This window comes from Myiozetetes cayanensis, unplaced genomic scaffold (assembly GCF_022539395.1).
Source record: "Myiozetetes cayanensis isolate MyiCay16 unplaced genomic scaffold, myiCay2020 scf3, whole genome shotgun sequence".
In the NCBI taxonomy this organism is placed as follows: Eukaryota; Metazoa; Chordata; class Aves; order Passeriformes; family Tyrannidae; genus Myiozetetes; species Myiozetetes cayanensis.
Window position 1 is genome coordinate 46,013,031 of NW_026087521.1, and position 20,754 is coordinate 46,033,784.

The 20,754-nt window shown below is 34.4% G+C and overlaps 1 protein-coding gene across 1 annotated transcript in view; it reads left to right on the forward strand.

Moving 5' to 3' along the window:
• Nucleotides 1-20,754, forward strand: part of CFAP54 (cilia and flagella associated protein 54) — a 107,141-nt gene that overhangs the window by 41,398 nt on the left and 44,989 nt on the right. The window contains exons 26-43 of the mRNA XM_050324831.1: nt 114-269; nt 1,901-2,023; nt 4,120-4,263; nt 5,814-5,901; nt 8,080-8,169; nt 8,833-8,959; nt 9,740-9,800; nt 10,794-10,909; nt 12,422-12,640; nt 13,049-13,185; nt 14,930-15,105; nt 15,528-15,755; nt 15,970-16,193; nt 16,293-16,428; nt 18,099-18,213; nt 18,778-18,930; nt 19,420-19,617; nt 20,487-20,574. Coding sequence (XP_050180788.1) covers nt 114-269; nt 1,901-2,023; nt 4,120-4,263; nt 5,814-5,901; nt 8,080-8,169; nt 8,833-8,959; nt 9,740-9,800; nt 10,794-10,909; nt 12,422-12,640; nt 13,049-13,185; nt 14,930-15,105; nt 15,528-15,755; nt 15,970-16,193; nt 16,293-16,428; nt 18,099-18,213; nt 18,778-18,930; nt 19,420-19,617; nt 20,487-20,574 — 2,579 coding nt within the window. The remainder of the gene's footprint in view (nt 1-113; nt 270-1,900; nt 2,024-4,119; nt 4,264-5,813; nt 5,902-8,079; nt 8,170-8,832; nt 8,960-9,739; nt 9,801-10,793; nt 10,910-12,421; nt 12,641-13,048; nt 13,186-14,929; nt 15,106-15,527; nt 15,756-15,969; nt 16,194-16,292; nt 16,429-18,098; nt 18,214-18,777; nt 18,931-19,419; nt 19,618-20,486; nt 20,575-20,754) is intronic.

Genomic DNA, 20,754 nt, shown 5'->3' on the forward strand with positions numbered 1-20,754 from the left:
ACTTGCTGCATACGCTGCTTTTGAAACTGCAGTAGCATTTGTCTTCTTCCACTCTCAAATTATTTCAAGCACCAGAATTCATATTTAAATCAAAACGTGTTTTTCTTTTACAGGTTGCTAGATTAGCAGAATGTGAAACAATGACTGCGGCAATTGAACTTAGCAGCTGGTTGAATGATGCAAGTTACAGCCTGCAGTCTGTTGTACAATGTTACGGTCTCCTTGCTCCACTTATTTATCACAAGATTTTTTCAGTGCCAGTAGTTCAGGTGAGAGCATTTTAAGACAAAGCAGCTCTCAAGTCCTGCAGTTACAGTGATTCAAATAAAACTTATAATAGAGAGTACAGTGGGAGAGCTAAATATCTAGGCTTTGAGTTCTCAATAGCTGATGAAAGAAAAGCCTTTTATAGTTTATGTGTCCCCAGTGCATATATGTTCAGTGTAAGCTGCACACGTTCTGGTCTCAAGTATGACAAGGGAACTGCAGAATATTGACTGTTTCTTCAGGATGATTTGTTGGTATTTTAACCTATAGTAGAATCTATGATGTAACTTCTACTTGAATGTTATTTGCAGATGGCAATTTTGAGGAATTTGTGTATGGAGTTTGTTGGGGATTTTTTGGAATGTTTGCTTCATATACAAGTTTCTTCTTAAAAAACGAAAGCTATTCAGTGTTTTGCTAATGCAGTCTTTAAGTTTTCAGCCATGTTCTCCTTTCCAGAAGCAAGCACCTTTTCTTTGAAAACAGTGCCTGAATCCTTTCCTGCCATTTCTGAAGGAGCAGGTGTGGTTTTTAGATTCAGCAAGTATACAGCAGAAAGGTGCAATCCTTTCCCCCTCAATTACATAGCTTTGTTGGGGGCAGCAGTGAGAGCATGTTTGCTCTGTGAGAAAGAATGAGGTAACTGCACTGCAGGCAAGGCACAGACTAGCAGCATCTGAACATGGCAAACAGAGCAGGGCATGGGTAAGAGGATCCACTGACGGTCCAGAGAAGGTGAAGTTATTTGGCTAGCCCGGGGTCCATCCATGAGGAAAAGTCAAGAGCCGCAGGAGCTGGAGCCAGAGACTGGAGACGAGGCTACAGCACAGGTCTGAGGTGTACCCGGGATAAGAACTGAAGACCAGCACACCAATACCACAGCTCAAGCAGGGACTGAAGGCTTGTGTTGGAGTTTAATTGGGACTCTTGGGCCCTTGAGCAGAAGGTGTGAGGGGATGGCTCAAGTGAGGATGCTCAGGGGAGGACTACTGGAGCATTGAGGGCTCTGAGAAGTTTTTAGAAGAATGTTTAGAAGAAAAATATAATCTATTTGATTAGGGGTAACCTCTTTCTTAAGAAGTCATTGGCTGTGATGACCTATGAAAGGAACAGCTAGCCACTGGAAATGGCTACTGTTTCAGATTTCCTAATTTAAGTGAAAATAAATTAGTCACATTTTTTTTTTTCATGTCTGATAGACACAAATGGTGCAAAGAAGTATTTTATTTTTACAGCATATGGGAAATATTTTCATTTCTTTTGAAATTGTGACCATTTTGATATCTTTTTAAGCAGTTCTCCAGTAGGAGGAGTATGTCATCTCACTGAATTAAGCATCCTTGAATTTTATGTTAATTAAATCAGCAAAAATATCCATCATGTATCTGTAAATTTAAGATCTGTGATTTTATGTGAACATGTCATTTATTCCAAAGGGCTATGGTTGAAATCTTGACACCGTTAAATTAAAAGGAAATTTTATTATTGGCACTTGTAGAGCTAACATTGATTCTACCCATTAGATTTCAAAGTATTTTTAAAGTTCACCATCAAATACAATAAGCTGTACAGAGGTACAGGCTTGTAAGTGTGTGGCAGACTCCAAACTTTGTTTTAACTCTTGTATTTACAGATTCTCATTAAGTGTTTGGCTGTCCTCCAAGAAATTCCAAGTGATATTTTGCAGAGGAGACAAGAAGGATGTTATGAGAGTATTCAGCATATGATAGCTTGTACGTCATTTTATACAGCAAAGGTATGACATTATTGTGCTTAGAGCTTAATTTGAGATACAGCTCTTGTCATTTAGAGAAAAAAAAGAGATTTAGTAAGCTGGCCTTCAGAATGATATCTTAGAGAACCAGCACTCTTAAATAGTAAAGTTATACAAATATCTATTAATATGTTTTATCAGTGCATTTTATATAATAATAACATTCTGACTTTTTAATATTCATTTGTTCAGAAAATAAACTGAAACTATTACACCATGACATCAAATCTGTATTTTATATAATTGTGTGTATTTTTACATTTAAGGTAGTACTATTTTCAATAAGGCCTATATGTAATATATTAGTTTAAAAGTCTACTTACTGCAAATAAGCCATATTTGTAGTTTTAATCAGATTAACATTTCTGGTTTATTTGCTAATTAGATACAAGAGACTTTGTATTATTTGTCTCACATGCTGGCAGAAATATAAACACCTTGAATTTTAACCATAATATATATCTGTAGATTACATTTATGATTCACATACTCAATCTATTTAAGTGAGATAAGGAGAAAGATGGTACTGGGTTTTTTTTCCTCGGGTATAGAGACATGCTACAGTTAAATTACTTACCATCATAAATGTATGATACTGGAAAAGTCAGCTTTGCTGTAGGTTTGAGTACACCTCAACTAAGAGCTCATACTAGGCTGTGGCTAATGGTTTGAGGGATTCCCCTGAGGTGGTAATGCTTTACCCCGGCGCCTTTATAGGAGCTGAATCTCTGTGCTCACCTCACAAGACCAGATCAATATCAAATGACCCTAAAAATTCTCTGAAAGAAGACCCAGTTTTCATTCTTTCTTTAAAGATGAGTATCTTAAGCCTTAGTGTTGTCATTTTCTTTGTATGAAGCAAATACATTTCGTGGCTGTGAGGCCAGGAGTCAAGGGCAATGCCATGGCTGGTAGGGCACCACCTGGTAGTCAGGTTCAACCAGGAGCCCAGATTATCAGGTGAGTTTGTGGTGACGAGGCAGGTCAGAACTGAAGCTGGAAAGTCAGTCCACAGGTCAGGCTAAGGTGTGGTAAGTGTAGATAGGGTCAAAAGTAGCCCAGCAGGCTGGTCCATCACAATAGGAACAATCTGAGATCAAGCTGAGAAGTTGGTCCATGCATCAGATGCCCAGACCAGTGGATCCATCACCAGGCCCAGGCATGGCTTGGACCAAGCTGGAGACCAGCATTCCTGAGACACAGGAGCTGGCAGGGACTGTAGGTTTAGGCTTGAGTTGAGAGGAAGCTCCTGACCCCACAGTGAGAGGGCCCAGGTGGATGCTATAAAGGCAAATAAAGCCTGTTAGGAACCCTGAAACCTTGATTAAGTGTTTGTTTGTTGTTGGATTCCTCAGCTAAGTGACTGTCACTTATATTGCTGATTTTTTTCCTTAGAGGTAGCATTTAAACAGAATAGCATACAGAATAGCAAACAGAATAAGTGAATTGCAAATGCTTCTGATTAAACCATGGTATATAGTTTTCTTTTGAGTTACAGTCAGCTCATGTACTGTATTTATGCTAAGGTAATCTGTACACTTATTTAGTATTGCAAAGGCAAACATCCTTACTTGAAGTTAGCTTGCATATAGTAGAAAGAAAGCACTTGGGCCTTTAGAGCTCTATCTCAAGAAGATAAAGCCTAAAAACATTTCCTATGTTGTTAATTTATAAATTTTGTAACTTAAAAATAAATTTCACCACTCTTTTCACTAATACAGTTGGGATTGTAAAATATGCCCTTGGTACCAGAGAGGTAAATGAGAATCATTTAGTTACCCTTTATGTTCTTTGATAGCAGTTCTGCCTGAGAATAGGGAGAGTGTCAATCACAGAAATAGATACTTCTATTCTCTGAGGGATAGGTTAAGCAGAAGTAGAACACATAGATAATATATCTGCAATTCCAATTATTTTACAGGTCTATAGTCTTTGTTTTTTAATGAAAAGAAACTTGAGTATTGAGTAATTAATTTCTATTTCTAATATTCATGCATTTTGACAATTACAAGTAGACCATAATGAAAAATTACATGTTATGTAAACAAAAAACCATATAACAGATTATTCTTTAATAGGTACTACGTTCATGGAAAGAATATGAACTTGCAGTAATTATCATTAACTATGGGAAAAAATTGTTGGATTCCTCACCAACAGTCTCACTCTGCCTGTCTGGAGCTACGAAAGCTGAAGAAACACACACTAACAAAGAAGTAAAAGTAATTGCTCTTGGTTTTACTTTTTATTTTCTTCAAATGCTTTATTGTATAATTTTGAAGAGTAGATTTTTTCTTTTTTTTTTGTTTTAGAATCATAGAATGGTTTGAGTTGGAAGGGATCTTAAAGATCATATAGTTCCAATGCCCCTGCCATGACCAGGGGCACCTTCCACTAGACCAGGTTGCTCAAGGCCCCATCCAACCAGGTCTCGAACACCTCCAGGGGTGGGGAGTCTACAACCTCTCTGGGCACTTCAGAAGCGATTGTATGGAAGAAGAGTTTCCCTGCAGAATAGAAGTTCCCCAAGTAGAGCTGAAAGGCTTCTATTTAATCGTAGCCATCTTTGTTAAGGTAGTATAAAATTGCAGTGTGTGCAGGTTCTCATCTAGTTGAACTGGAGAGCAGTTAGCAATATTACTGTTCAGAGCCAAGAGGCTTCTGCAGATATTTGTACAAGCATCCCTAGCTGATCTTCACATATAATTTCCAAGAATTACAGACTCTATTAGACAGAAAAAGAACAATTAAATAAATGTTTAAATAAAGAAGAGCAAAAATACCCCAAATAGTGTAGAAATGTAGCATTTCACTTTGTGTAGAAGTTGCTTGAAACCAAGTCATATAGGAGTATCTTAGGAATTTTGTGGACTGAAAATTATATCTCAAGGGAGGAAGAACTTCCAACCTCAAAGACCATAGTACTTCAGTTACAAAGAGATGCAGCAGGTTGCAAGGATTTCCTGCAACTTAGAATCAAAGTAAAATATTGATTCTCCATACTGTTCTTAAAACCAGTTCTGTTTGTTTTTTTTTTTTTTAAATAATCTTAAAAAAGGTTTTACTGAAGAGGAGATCTGAAAAAGAGGAAAGAAAGTAGGAATAAATGAGAGAGGAAGAAAGGAAGCAGTGGGGGCATGAAATGGAGATATATTAAAGAGAGTCAAAAAGTCAATTGGCTTACAGGAAAGGGTTTCTGTAGAACACTGGTCAAAATTTTGTCTCTTGTTTATTGCTGAGTTTGTGTTAGCTGCTCCCAGGTTCATATCAAAGAAAGAGAAAAGTATCTAAGATTATAGGAACAATATAATATCTTCATCCAAGTAGGGCTGACTGAAAAGTATAATTTCACTGAACTAAAAAAAAAGAACTTTGTTTCCAAAGGAGTATTTTGATTTCTGTAGCCAGTAAGTAAACTAAAAAAGATTATGTTTTCTGGAAAATGGCATGTTTTGTCAAACCAAAAACCTGGCAATGATTCATTCTGGATTAATCTCCAAGGGAGTAAGTGGAATTGCTCTACCACCAAATAGGTTTTTAAGGAAGTCCTATATGCTATGACAACAACATATTTGAACAGTCTGCTTAACAAAATATGCTGTACAAAAAAAAATCATTTTTATTTCACTTCAAAAGAAAAATGAGATAATATTGATGAAATTATCAGATGGAGATTCAGAAGACTTCAGATCTAACCTAAATTCCACTATTGACATGCTGGTTTTAGTTTAATTAAAGCTAAGCTTTCATAACAAAGTATTGGATATTTCAGGCCAGTTCCTCACATTTAGCTGCAATGGCAAAAGCAACAGAAAATCTAAGCACTCTTGAATCAGATCTCCTCAGACTGACAGAACCAGGTGGGTACTATTGAAACACTTCTTACCTTTTTCTGTGGAGTTTTCTATGCTTTATTTGTAAAAAATATTTACCTAAGAAATACTTTTATTTCTTATCTCATCCACAATAAATCAACCCAAATAATAAAATAATTTCAGTGATCTTATTTATACCTGGTAGTGATGTGCGTAATGACCTTTAATCATATTTTTCATAATTTTCACTGGAACTTTCATTTCTTCTTTCAAAGGAATGTTCATTTGTGGTTATTCTGCAAATATGTATGTTCTCCCAGTCTGTGTAAATTGGGTTCCATGTTATTTAGGTTCCCTCTATCTTCCTAAATCAGAAGATGCAGTGGCAAAGACCACTGTACATTTACAGCATGTCTTAGTACTCTACCAGTGCTAGTAACAACGACCACTGCAGGAAATTTTAGGAGAGAAAATGCTTCCTAAAGAAAGCTCACAGAAATTATCCTTTCTGTGAAGGAATTGCATGTATACTAGCATTTAACTACCTTTTAACTCAGGAATGAGTATATCAACTTTGAAATATTTTAGAGTCTGGATTAAGCATAAGAATTTTCACGCTAATAATTCTGCCGAAGTTAGATAAATTAACAAGTAGAAATTATAAAGAAAATTTGAATGGAACTTAAGAACCACTCAGAGCCACTGCTGATTTTTTTTCCATTATATCTACACGGCATCTTGTATTCCTTGGAGCCTGGATAGACCTGGAGAATAATTTAGGTGGGAAGGGATTTCTGGAAGGTATTTGTTCCAACCTCCTTGTCAAGACAGGTACAATTAAATCAGGTTGTTCTTGGACTTGTCAGGTTTTGAATTGCTCTGAAGAAAGATATTTTGCAACCTTTATGGGCAACCTGTTTCTATAGTTGACCACTCTTATGGGTTGAAAGGTTTTTCTTTATATCTGTTTGGATCTTTCTGATTTCCAACTTGTTTCTATTGTTTGGTTTGCTACTGGTGAGGATAGTCTGTCTCCACATTCTGTATTCTTCCCATTAGGTAGGTGTAGACTGCTCTTAGCCTTCCCTTCTTCTATAAGAAAAATGGGAAAAAAAATCTGCCTCTTTCAAAAGAAGAGAAAACCAAAATATTTCATACACAGTATGATTTAAATTCTGGAATTTCAAATCTTTTTCCATTTAAAAATTTTTGGAAGGTATTATTCTTTGTGAAAATGCTTATTTGAAGCAATATATTTTTGAACTTGTCAAATAGGAGAGAGTACTAACAAACAGTGTGAATTGTCCTAAGAAGAAAATTTTTAAAAGTCTGCTTTTTCTGCTGTCTGTCCTATTTGATTGGACATTATTTGCATTCAACAGACTTAAAATGATTGCTCTCACTGGAAGGTGTAGCTGTTGATCCACTGTTACAACTTGTTCCAGAGAGTACTTTTAACCTCGCTTTTTGTGGGGACTCGCTGCATTGATCTTTTTCAACCACAGGACTTGCCTAAACACAAAATTTGTAGGTCGTGTTTCTTTATCAAGACAAAATAAGAACTAGCACATGTAACATTGTTCTGGTGCTCATCAGCTGCTAATGCAATTCCATTTAACTTTCAGAAGCTTGAATCCAAATTATTGCCCTATATATTATATATACTATTTATATCTATATATTGTATATATTATTTACATTTATCTATGTTTATAAATATATTATTTATAGAATATAAACACTCCTGTAGACATATATTTGCGTAAATATTTAGATTAAGGAAAAAATCCTTTCCCTGCATATGCTATCTATATCAGGAGCATGTATGTAAACTCTGGTCACTAGTAGCATTGTGTGATCAGTTCATGCTTTATAACCTTAAGTACATTTTTTGACATGTCCTTTCTGCATATTATCCTCCACATATCATTTGTATGGATCTTTGTTAGACCTCTGGTGAACTCCAGACATTCTCTGTATTAGTCTGGTAGCTGGAAGTTCATCAGTCACATCTGTAAGCTCTTCATTATTTAAGTTGCACAGCTACTTCTGTTAGAAGAAAAGAGCAAGCATTTGAATTTCTCTGGATGACAGTGAGAGATTTAAAAGCAAACTCTGTTCTAAAGAAGGATTTTTCTAGTTTTCAGTTACAGTTCCTGGTAGAGTTTCTATTGCACAGTATCAATGTTTAGCATAATGGATTTGATTTGGTTATTGATCTAGGTCCTCGAACAGAGCTCACAGGAAAGGAATATCCTTTGTTCCTCTACCCTGTAATTTCATGTTGGAAATCAGATCGTGCTTATCGAGAAGGTAGGATAATTGGTGTTTATTTTAATTGTAAAGGCTTCTTTACATTAGAAAGCTGTCAGAAAGCTGTCTTGTTTTTGCTTGAAATAAGCTTCTGGAAATATTATCTTCATTTCATTTCCAAATAAATAAAGTTAAGTGAAACATAGCCTATAAAAAGTTCTACTATAGTCACATATAGAAGTGTATGCAACAAATTATTTTGGATGTTGAGGCTAAGTATATAAAATACTAATATTTTAAATTGAATTATGTTTATTTTCTAGTAGTCTTAGAAATGAGCTAATTTTAAAAAAATAATTTTTTTTGCCAAGTTTTTTAAAGATTCTGTTTGTGTGAAATGTTCTTTTTAAATTGAGGTACCACATTTCCACATTTATTTATTTTACTGGAAGAGGAATTCACATAAGTCTCTGTCTCTAGAAATCTTGCCATCCTAAGAGTGTAAACAGAGTGAACTTGTGATTCTGGATGCCCAACAACAAGAAGTATTTAGCAACTGCTATTGTGTATCTATGATTTCAGTATCAGTATGACTTTTCTTCATTAGCATGCAACATGATATAAATATGTGCTTTAAGACTTACATAGCTGTAATTGTAGCTGAATGCAGAATCTTTTTACAACATAAATACAGAACCTGTGATATCTGTTACTTTATTGCAGTGCTTAAATTCAGAAACCAATCACGTTTCCTTGAGTTCTTTGTTCAACTTTTACAAAAAGTTTTGAATGAAGAGAACTTTCAATGCGTTCTGGAATGGGCAGACAATGTGCAAGATTACTTGAAAAGGTAAATCTCTATTAGAGTAGTAGCAAAAAACTACTACTTAGGTTCACCAGAGTCACAGTTACAGCAGCAACTATAAGTTATACCTGGTAGAAGACCCATCTGTAGTAATTTCCATGACTTCTAGTCTGCAGAAGTTCCATGAACACAGAGGATTATATAGCTACATTAATTACTGTGCTGTGACCTGACTATATATAGAGATGTAATGATATGGCCATTTGCCATTAGAAAAGTATGCTGAGTTAAATCAAAAGCAAACTGACCAGGGCCTACCTGTAAGTGTCACAGAAAAGTTAAGTGGAATTGAATTGTAGGTACTCACCTGAAAGGATCCCAAAGAACTTTAACTTCTTTAAAAGTGCACACTGGCATTTCTAAAACCTGAATGGAAAATAATCAGTGAAAAGGAGATATATGTTTTAGGGAACAGGAACCACTGTGAAAAGAGACCAAAAATTTGAACAAGAAGTTCTTTGTAGAATTCTGTAGTCTAATTTGGATAGTGAAGGAAATGTTTTTGTTTTACTAGGAGTTAGGAAGGTTAGATAGTTGTTGCTTAAAAATTCAGATTTCTGTAATAAACCTTGAAGGTGAGCACTTCCTATTTTCTGAAGGGAAGAAAGGAAAGAAAATCTACTGATTTTAAAACTACCAATGAAATAGGAATTTCATGTGCTCTGTATGTTCCCAAAGATAACCTTTTAATTATGAAAGGAGTTTAAGATGATGATTATAATGATGATGAAGATGATGATGATTTTAACAATATTTTTTTGTCAGGAGGAATGACACCATTCTAGGTAGTGATGGAATTTCAACACAAGAAGCAGGAGTTGAGAAAGTGAGTTTTATTTTTAAGGAGTCATGTATGTTTTTCCTGGGCAGCAATACCATAAGCATTAAAAATAAATTTTTAAAATTTGTCTTATAAAAACCTCAATTAGAGACATGCACAATTGCTAAAATTTAGGATACAAACTCTAGTCCTCAGCTCACCTCTGCATTCCTAAAACCAGGAAGAAAAGTTGGCATGGGATTTATCTGAAAGACCAATTGTGAGACTTTGAGATGAGTCAGAGTAATGCATTAAAAAATCAGTGGAAACTTTCCTCAGCTCCCTTAAAAAAACCACAGGGTTAATAGAAAATGCCTTGGGTACCATCATATTAAGAAAAGGAGATCAGCTCAGGCCTTTTTGTACAATATATTGTGCTTACACTTTTTCATGAGTAGTTGTTCATGGTTAACTCCTTGTGCAGATACTCTAATTCCACTGTAAAGACTCTTCATTCAGAATTATTTTAAAATAAATTATTGTTTTTATTGGAAGGTAAGACTAATGGATTTGTATTGTTTTGGAGGAAGAGTTTTCTTCTTCATAACCACCTAGTAATGTTGTAACACTGGTAGCATCTGAAATAGATTAGGGAAAGGATTTTTCTGTCTCAGTTTTTGCATTGCAAAGTTTTATTATTTATAATAATAAATTTAAAAAATTATAAGAATAGGAAAAGAAATATCATTATTTTTGTAATGAAAATACTGGTACATGAAAGAAAATATCTGGGGACTTGGCTGGCTTCTTAGTGTCAGGCGTTTGACATGTACTTTCCAGAAAAATTGTGAAGCTTTCTGGAATTTTTAAGTATTCATTTTACAATCTTATTTTGACAACCAGTTCCAGATTTTTTTTTAATATTCATTTCTGTTCCTGTGTAAACCAAACTGCTGCATGCCTCAAATAATTGATAATGGACATATAAATAAGTATTTGAAACATATTTAAGATTTTCATGGAAGATTTTTTTAAAGAGAATGCCTTCTTTCTTTGAAGAAACCAAAGGCAACAAAAGCATCACCTTCGAAGAAATCAACTGCTAGAAAAGAACAGACTCTTAGAGAGCTTTTAAAGAAACAACCAGATATAATGAGTTCTCCAGAAGGACAAAGGTAAATGAACAGAGTTGTCAGTTTTATATACAGAAACAAAATATTTTGACTAAAATCTAGTTTACCATTAAGTGTGTATTTAATTTTTTTTATATCAAAGGGATGGATTTCTTCATAGTCCTCTAACTTTTCTGCTTGAGTTGAGTATAAAATTGGCTTACTCTCAAGAAAACAGAATCTGTCTCATTTCTGTTTTAGAAAATAATTGTTGAAGATTTTCAAGTCTTTGTATTAATAATTAAAGATTGTATTTCATTTGTGTTAGTCATGTTAATTCATCAAGGTGGATATTATAATGCTTTTCAAACTGTGTTGGGGAGTTTACCTGACACAAATCTAATGAAAAAATGTTTATTATTTCCTGATGTTCAGGTAATTTCAGAATGATTTCTGTCATCCTCGTGCTAGTTTTTTTGGACTATGTGTTCTGTAGCTTTCAGAAAATTTTTTCCTGATAAAAACAAATAAATATTCATTCACCTCTTTTTTGGCAGGTATTTCTATATGTTAATAACACTAGCTTCTAACCTAAAAGAACATATAGTATTCATTTCCTAGTGTTTTGGTCACTTATGCTTCCAGCAATTAGCAAGTAGAAAGCTATAAATATTTGCGTATAAGCAATCATGTAATTGATTCTGGAAGTGTTTTAAATAACCTAAAAAAGTCTTACATATAATCATCTAAATATTCCATTTTTTCCTCCTTAAAAAAAACAAACTCCACCTTACTTAAAATGATTTCCATGGCTTTCAGCAGAAGTGGAGATGTTAAACTTATCCTGTTTTTTTTGCTTTTGTATCTTACATAATAGTAGTACTGTATAATATAATCATAATTCTGTATGGTATACTATTCTGCTCACATTTTAAAGGTGGAAAACAGGCAGAAAAAATAATTTAGTTTGATAAAGGAATCAGTTTACAGTTCATTAAAAAAAAGAAAAAAGAAAAAATGAGATTTGGGTTGAATATAGCAATGTACGCGTGCGAGGTAATACAGAATTGTTTGAGAGAAACATAAAAAAAACTATAGCTGGAAATTAAAGCCTTGCATCCAAATCTGAAAAAGCTTGTTTTCTTCACAGTGAGGATGATTAGCTACCAAAGCAAAGTAATAAAAAGAATTATCCAAATTCATAGTTTAATAGTAGACTCTCCATCTCCTGAATAGATTGTGTGAAGCACGTTGTATTTGCTATAATACTGTTTCAATGATTCAGGTACAAATAACTAAACTAAATTTCCTAAGTACTAAGGCAAATATCATGGAAGCTGATAAAATATAAAGTGGGATTTAATGTGTATTAAGTGCACTTAAAGAGGGAAAACTAAATTGCTTTTCTTTACTAAAGCAAAAATCTTTTCCTTAGAAATGTCACATGCTTCAGAGTTAAAATAAGTCTGTGGATATGCATTGGGATACTTTTGTGTATCTTTACCATAATTTTGTTTTCTAGAACTTCAGGAAAACACAGTTTCATTTTTTGCTACTTCATATGTTTTGGTGTAGGAAAGGGAAGGAAAAGTTGCAAAAAGCAGCTCAGCAGACCTTAGTGGTACTGCTGGGTAATCACTTTAAGCGAAGAAGGTTTCGTCACATGTGTCTTGAAGAGATGCCCTGGAAGTCCCAGATGAATATCTATCTGGCAGTTGCACACTACCACTTATTTAAAAAGAACCTGGAGGAGGAATATAACATTGGAATTTGTGGTTCACAGCATCTGGAGAGGTATATCTTACTGCATTATCAGTGATTCCTACTAATATATCTTATTGTATTATTGCTGTTAATGCAGACAGATCTGAACGACAATGTCATCAGTCAGTTTGTCATATGAACAGTTCAACTTCCAAATACAAATTGATTTACTATGTAACGAGTTTAGCTTTCCATCATGTGGACATCATGCATATTTTTGGTTGCTCACTTGTTTGGTCAGACGACAGCTTTGAAATATGTTATCTGTGTTGTTTTCTGATTCCTTATAACATTTGGCTGTCATTCAAGATTTCTGATTCCTGAAGCTGTAGGAAAGTAATCACTTCTGAGAAAGTGAATTTTTGTATTCTGAATTCTTTTTGATATTGTGTCTGGGGTTCTTTTTTTGTGCTTTCTTCTCTTTCTCCCATTCCACAGTTACAATATTTTGGATCCTGAGATATTCTCACTAAACAATTCTGGAACTGTGATGGTGAGAGAAGCTATAGAGAGTAACATGAGAAAACCAACTCCTCCTCTCCTTGAAAAGTTGGAAACGTCTGAAGACCAAACTGGTAAGATCTTTTATTGGGCACACAACTGAAATCCATTTCAACTTAACTTTTTCTTTCTCTTAAATTCTATCTTTCCCTCCATCATTAGTCCTCCACATCACTTTTGGAAAAACAGTCATACCAAGTTAAGAAAAGACGTTTCTAGATTTCAGCTGTCCTCTGTACTTTTTTGGCATACCTAGTATAACAAAAGTCGTAATCAGTGATGGGGCATATCTAATAATTGTGAGCGTTTTTTATTGTATTTGATAAATACGTTACATTTTATCAAGTAGTTTTACTACTGTTACTAACTTTATGTTACATTTTATCAAGTTCTTTATCCTATACTTTAGTAACAAGTTTATAGGTTCTACAAAATTAATGATACTAGCTTTAGGTTTGCAGATACGACACTACCTAGAGCTATTACATTGATAATATACCAGATTATTCTGAATGCATTAATAATTTGTTTCAGTTTCTGAGGTTTCTAATTGGTCTGTACTTTCCTTTACATTTCCTAGCAGGCCAGGAATTTCCTGGTTCATTCTCTAAGTCATTCTTAACATTATAGACCGAAGCTTATTATTATCTTTCAAATTTTAAGTAGAATTTAGTTTTCCTTCTCTGCTGCTTGCTCTCGAGTGTTTTCTTTGTCAAGAAGCTATCTCAGGACCATTTTCTTGTTTTCTACCACTTTCACTTCAGTTTTTCTATCTTTCACGTTCAACTGTTTTATTATTCCAGCTATTTTCAATTACAACCTGTGAGATTTCAACAGGAGGCAAAATGTTCCTGTTTGTGGGTAACTGTAAAATGCAGAACCTTAATTTCCTCAGATGTTAGTGATAACATGCAAGTCAACACAAAGGAGTCTGCCTAGGCTCCATAAGTTCAAGAAGAAATCACAAACCTGGTCTTTTCAATAGCACTTCAGGGACACATTCTGCCAGAGCTGTATAGATCAAAATTCTCCTGTCAGTCCATGTAGGACTTCCTTAGGTAGAATCAACTGTCCTCTTTGCCTTTTCCAAAGAGGTGTGGCAAAACCTAGCACCTGAATTCACTGGTTCTCTTTGCAACAGCTTACTTTTAGATAAACAGTTTGTCTTCATGCTTACAAGTCGATGAAAGTTGCTGAAACCTGATAGAAGTCCTGTTTGCTATCTCCTAGCCTTTGCAGCAATTCTGAATAAAAGAATTACATGCAGTGTGTAGTTTGCCACATAGTTCAAATACTATATAGCTTGAAATTAGCTTCTGCCTGAAACCTATAGTTCAAGTGTTATTGTATTCCAAAACCATGTTGCCCCTTGGGGGATATTTGGTATTAGTAAAATAATGAAGCAATTATACATATACCTGAGAATTTGTCAGAAATTTTCCTTTTTTCCTAATGCCTCCTTTTAAGAAGTCTCTATTTCAGAAACATTCTTGAGAGCTTGCCAATTGATTTCTTGCCTAAAACTTAACTTCTGTGAGAGTAGTGTTTTGGCTTTGAGGCTGAAAACTATTTGGTACCCATTACTAGTTTGCTCAAACTTATTTTCCTCCCTGCTTCTCCCAATGCTTAAATAACAGCATCTTATATTTTAAATATCATAACCTTACCAATATGATAACCTTAACATTGGCATTTCGTAACATTCAAGTATTTAACTGCCACAGGAAAATCCTAGCTGACTGATTTTTTTCAAATTATTTTTTATATTTTCTTTGAGAACTTTAACTAATTTTTAACCAGTGAACTTCTACTTTTCAGGTACAGATAAATCTTCTAAGCGCAGAATTAAACAGAGTCCAAGTCCTCAAACACAAACAACAAAAGAGAACAAAATATCCATCTCTCGTTTCCCAGAAAAACAGAACGAGTTTCAGTCAAATACCATTTTATTGAAGCATTTTACAGAAATCTTCTTGCATTTAAGAAGAGCAGTGGTAAGATATGATTTCTTATTAAACTTTTTATTTATTACTAAGTATTGTGTTATGATGCCTACTACTTTCTACATTAAAAAACCCCAAACTTCAGAAACTTCAAAAAAAATTTCAGTGGGTAGAAACAATGATTTCACATTTTCTGACAAGTGTCTGAGTACAATGTACGAAATGTCAGACATATCATCTATCATAATGTGTATTTCTATCAAACATACAATAATTAAATGTAATTGTTCTATTTTTCATTCCATCTTCATAACTTTCCTTCTCATGTTTGTTAAGTTTTTCTGAAAATACTTGCAGACTTACCCTTCCCTTTACAGGTCTTAGTGAATGTCACACTATAAACAAAAGAAACAGTGATTGAAAGGAAATGCAGACTAACTACTCTTTTTGTTTATTGTATTTTAATTACATAGGTTCTTGCTCACCGTGGTGGCCACTGGACGTTGCTTCAAAATGCTTGTCGAGAACTTTGGAACTATACTCAAGACTTACAACTGATTGCTAACCATTCACATTCCCAAAGGGATACATTTCCCATTACCTGGGGTTTTCTTAGGAACACCATCTGGTTGCCATTTTATTTGGCATCAGACATGATCATTGATATGATAACTGAACTACAAGCAAGCAGTTCTCTTAAGGTAGAAATTGTTTTTGTTAAGACAATATACTCTTTATTATTACATCTTTACTACGGGTAGTTTTCTCTTTTTTACATTATATTCTGCAATATAAATCCAAGTTATTCTCTGTAACAAGTTTTTTTGATGATTACAGTTTTCTCTAATCTTTATAATTTATTTGTCCTAAAAACACATTTGAAAATAACAGGTAGAATAATGTTTTTCCCTGTAGATTGTGGAGCCTGAGGGAGACTTCTGCATTCCCAGTTGTTTAGGAGGTATTATGGATGAGCATGGTGGTTCAAATCTTCATCCACAGCCTCCCCTGGATGATGTGAATGTGGTTGACTTGAAATGGATATGTCATCTGATTCTTAAAACGATAGAACTGTTATATCAAATGAAGAAATGGGAAGCGCTGGTACACATAATTGTACAGTTTAATATACTTACACAGTAAGTTACACCAGCTCCAATCAAAACTAAAAAACTAACACCGTGTAGCTAAATACATGATTATTTTGCTTGATTACTATAATTTGCTTCTTTTTCTAGTGAGAGATATGCAGAACAAGTGAGTCCACTGCTGGTGTATGCTCAGAGGCAGCTGCTGGAAAGGATACGGCAAATCAGTGGTCCAAACAGCCGTGAATCTCATGTCATAAAATACCTGTCTGATAATGCACATAAGGTGAAACACAGATTTCTTTTTGGGGCACTGACTCATAATGTGAACTAAATATGGAGAAACACTTTCACTGGTTAGATTAATATGTTTTCTCATAATGTTCCCAAATAGTCAATTATAATATTAATGACCATAATTGATTGCAGTGCATAAAAAGGCTTATATTACATGATTCCAAGAGCAGCAGATGACCCAAGGAACATTTTTTCCATGCATAACATACCCATTCTATATTATGAGCCTAAATCTAATTTCATGTTAGTTCTTAATGCTGCCCTTCTAACCTGAAAACATTTATTTGAATATTGTACAATCTTTGTAATTAAGTAACATTAAATACAAAGATTGCTATACGTCTGCATTGAAATACTGTTCCTAAAGAACAAAGTTAGTAAAATTGAGTTAGCCCAAACACTGACAGTGCCGATAAAAAACCTGAAAAAAACTTGATCACCAATAAAAATCCCCTAGGATGCTCAGCAAGTTCCTCTCATTAAAAACCATGACTCTTTATATTTAGCAGTGAAACTTGAAAATTTTTCATCCAATTATCGAATAGAAATTAGGATTTTTCTTTTTATTTTTTTAATATAAGATTTATTTCTAAGAAGTTTTGTTGAAGTCAATCACACTGTGTATACTTTTAATATGTTTCTATTACTAATATTAAGAAAGGACTTGAAGGAGAGGAGGGGAAAGTGGCATTTGGAATACCAAAGAGGTTTGTTCTGAACATGAACATGGGGTTCAGGACCCATCCCTTGTGTAGAGACAGAACACTGGTGCCCAGGGCTTGTAGGGACTCTAGAGTCACTCCTGGCTCATGAAGGGCAGCTGAGGTGTGCTCTGTCTTGTCTTTCTGAAGCTGTTTCCTGCTGACTTTTTTCAGGCCCTGCTATTCAGAACATAGTCCTGTGTCTAAAAAAGGGCACTGTGGCAAAGCACCACATACTGCTGATAACTGAGCAATTTGGAAAAGTAATCATAGTTTTGAAAGACAACTTACAGAATAAAGACTAGTGTTAGTTAATAGTAATAAGGATTGTTCAAAAAAGACATCACTGAGTTGGAGATTTGGAGGTTATGGCTACATTTGATAATGCAGGGCCATTCAGAGGGTCTAGAAATAGTCCTGAATTGGTTCTTCGGCTTCTGAAGTGGTGTAACTACATTAGCAAAATAAAAAGTCTCTTCTAGATTTGTCCTTTATAGAAGTGTGAAGGTTTGCTTCTTTGACAGGATTAAACTGCTTTTGTTACTTGCTTAGAGCTGTTTTGTATATCCCTATGCAGCATTACATTGTGTTTTACAGGCAGTGTGCCCTTTAGGCACATTTACAGTGACAGGTCCTGTGCAATCATGCATTCATCTGAAGAAAGAAATGTGGAATATTTGATGAACATCAAGGTGTTTCTCATGATTTTGACAAATACCAAATAAGATACGAGTTTAGTTCAATAACTTCAAAACACTTATATCCAATTTTTAGGTGGTGTGAATGTTTCACCTCTTACTGACAAGAATACGAGTTACAGGTCATGGGTGTCTTTGTTAATTAGTCCTCTTTCTATGTTTTTTCATATGCCTGAGTGTTTAGGTTCTTAATTTAAAGCACCAAATATTGATTTTGCTGAATATTATTCAATTATCATGAAACAAAACTTACTTTTTAGATGAGTTGCAGAAACTATATAGGTCACAAATTACAGCTGCCTGTTGCCCATTCAGCCAGTGATGAGATTTTTCCTGGATCCTTTTCCTCTCCTGAGATGAAAAATGATTCTACAGGTCAGAGCACATTTCAGTATTGTATGTTCTCTTTTCTGCCAAACTCTTTTCTTTGTTTCATACTGGATTTTTAATTTTTCCCCCTCCTTCTTATTGTAGTTCTTTCACTACTCCTATAATGTTTCTTTTAATATAAACCCAGCTTTGTCTTCAAATTTATTGTTCTTGATATTTTGGATGGGTAGTAGTGTTGTTAAGATCTTTCAAAATATATTCAAACTTTGTCTGAAAGCAGGGAAAAGCAGTTGTCATCCAGATGTCAGATGAACTACAGTACGTGAGCGAGCTAGGTGGTCTTGGTCCCGTTTACTGTCAGTATTGTTGGACACCCAGCCATGTACCCAGAAGTCAGTGTGAACCAGCACTGTTACCAATGGAATCAATGTTCCTGGTGATTAATAATCTGGTTTAATTCATAAACCAATGGGAAACAAAGCTGAAAATTTTGATATACTTTAGTTTTAAAGTTCTGAAATTGTTCAAGTATGTTTTACAGGGTGATTTACTAAAAATATTTCTATATTTATTACACAATTATTCTCCATAATTATTAATTCCTTTTAGATCACAGTCAGGCAAAAGCCCTAGTTTGTGTGCCTCTTGATGTGAATGATACACTGAGATGTTTTAGAGAGACTCTACAAAAATCTAAATATCACAGCAGAGCACTAAGACACAGCAGAAAACTACTTTCATTATTTCTTGCACACACACAAGGTGAGTTATTGAAGTGTTTCTCATTTAATAAAGTGTATATGCATTTAAAATAATAAAAAGTGAAAGGAACAGATTTTTCTAAATTTAAGTTTTATTGTTATTGACAGCTAAAAAAACCATAGAATATGAAGTTATATATGAAGTTCTATAAGCACAAGCTCTAAGCCTGATTTTTATTTTCATGCAGCTGTGTCACTTGTCTGTCTGAAGCCATACCTCTGTGGCCAGGCAGGGGACTGACTGGCAAGTCTTCCCAAGTTTATTTTCACTAGCAGAGCACATATTTTCATTCGGTTCCACTGGCCAATGAATTAAGTCCAATAAGATTAATTAGGAGACACACAGAATTATAGCATAAGAAACCAAATGAAAAGAAGGTGCTCGGGAATTGTATATTTGTTTGACTAACGTGGTGTGGGAGTATTTGTGGTGCTAGATATAGTATAGTACTTCTCCAGGCTGATCATATAAATCACTGTTTTGATCTAGAAAATGCTGGAAAAGCAATCAGCAGTCATACCTCTTCAAAGAAAAGGCTGAAATTTAACATGGGAGCTGAACTGATATTTCTACCAACACCATGTGACCTTTCTCAAGAAAATTTTAATTTCTCCAGTATGATTGAAAGTAAACCAATACCACAGTCACAGCTTTCAGTAATTATCTCTTCCTATGAACAAACAATAGGTAATTTTTTTTCATAAATTTCTGCTTGCAGCTAAGAATAGTAACATTCTACCTGTCTGTGTTTATATATGTTTATTCCAGTGTTATTTTCCTCTGTCAGACAGCTGTAACTGTCTGAAAACTGGTTTCCAGGAATACATAACATTTCTTCCTGTTGACTGAGAAAATCTGCATTAGATGGTAAACAAGCCACCAGTTGCTTCATAATCTCTCCAGTTATCTTATGAAAAACCATTGCTTGAGTGGTGTTACTGATGAATCCACAATTCAGAACTTGATGTAATGTTCAGCAGATTAATTTTAATGCCATGACAGTTACTTTTCTTCTAGCAAACAGACTTCAGATTTTATGCATTTGAATATGAGACAGAGTTACTTGACTTCCATCTTATATTCCATTATGGCTTTACTCACACAGTTACAGCTCCTCACTACTACCTCTTTTTGCTGTATGGCAAAACAGGTCAAGTGTACTAGGTCAACTCGTGCTCTAAGTGATTTTATTTGAAGTAAGGGATTAAAAAAGAAGCCTGTGAGAGTGGTACTCTGCTGTATGCAGGCAGTGTTGTTTAGCAGGGCAAGTGACATGGTTTGCACTTTATCTTCCAGAGGAAGAAAGTTGAGAGATCTGAAAAGACAAAACTACAAAACCTTAAGTCCATAAATACATCCCACTCTTGTTTTCAAAGTTAGTAGAAATAAGAAGTGGTACATTTGGAGGTAAAATATATAAGTCCACTAAATTAAAAAAATATTCATGCATTGAATTACATCTGAATTCATGTCTACTCAAGCAAAATTTGTTCAAGATTCAAGAACTGGTTTAGTGATGTGACTATTTTTTTTAATTGATTAAAAATAAATAACAGGAATCCTTGAAATGAATAACCAGAGAGACCTCAAGGTACAAGCTCTACATGAACTTGGAAATCTTCACTTTTATGCAGGAAACAAAAGGTACATATTTACTATGTTAAAAAAGTGCATTGTTTCATTTCTTTTAATTGGCAGTCCTATACCCCTCAACTGTCATTGTTGTTGTGCTGTCCTCAAGTCCTTATAACTTCTTTCTTCTAACTCACTATTAGGTATATTTTGAGAGGCTTTTTTCCTAAACATTGTTAATTTTTCTTAGTT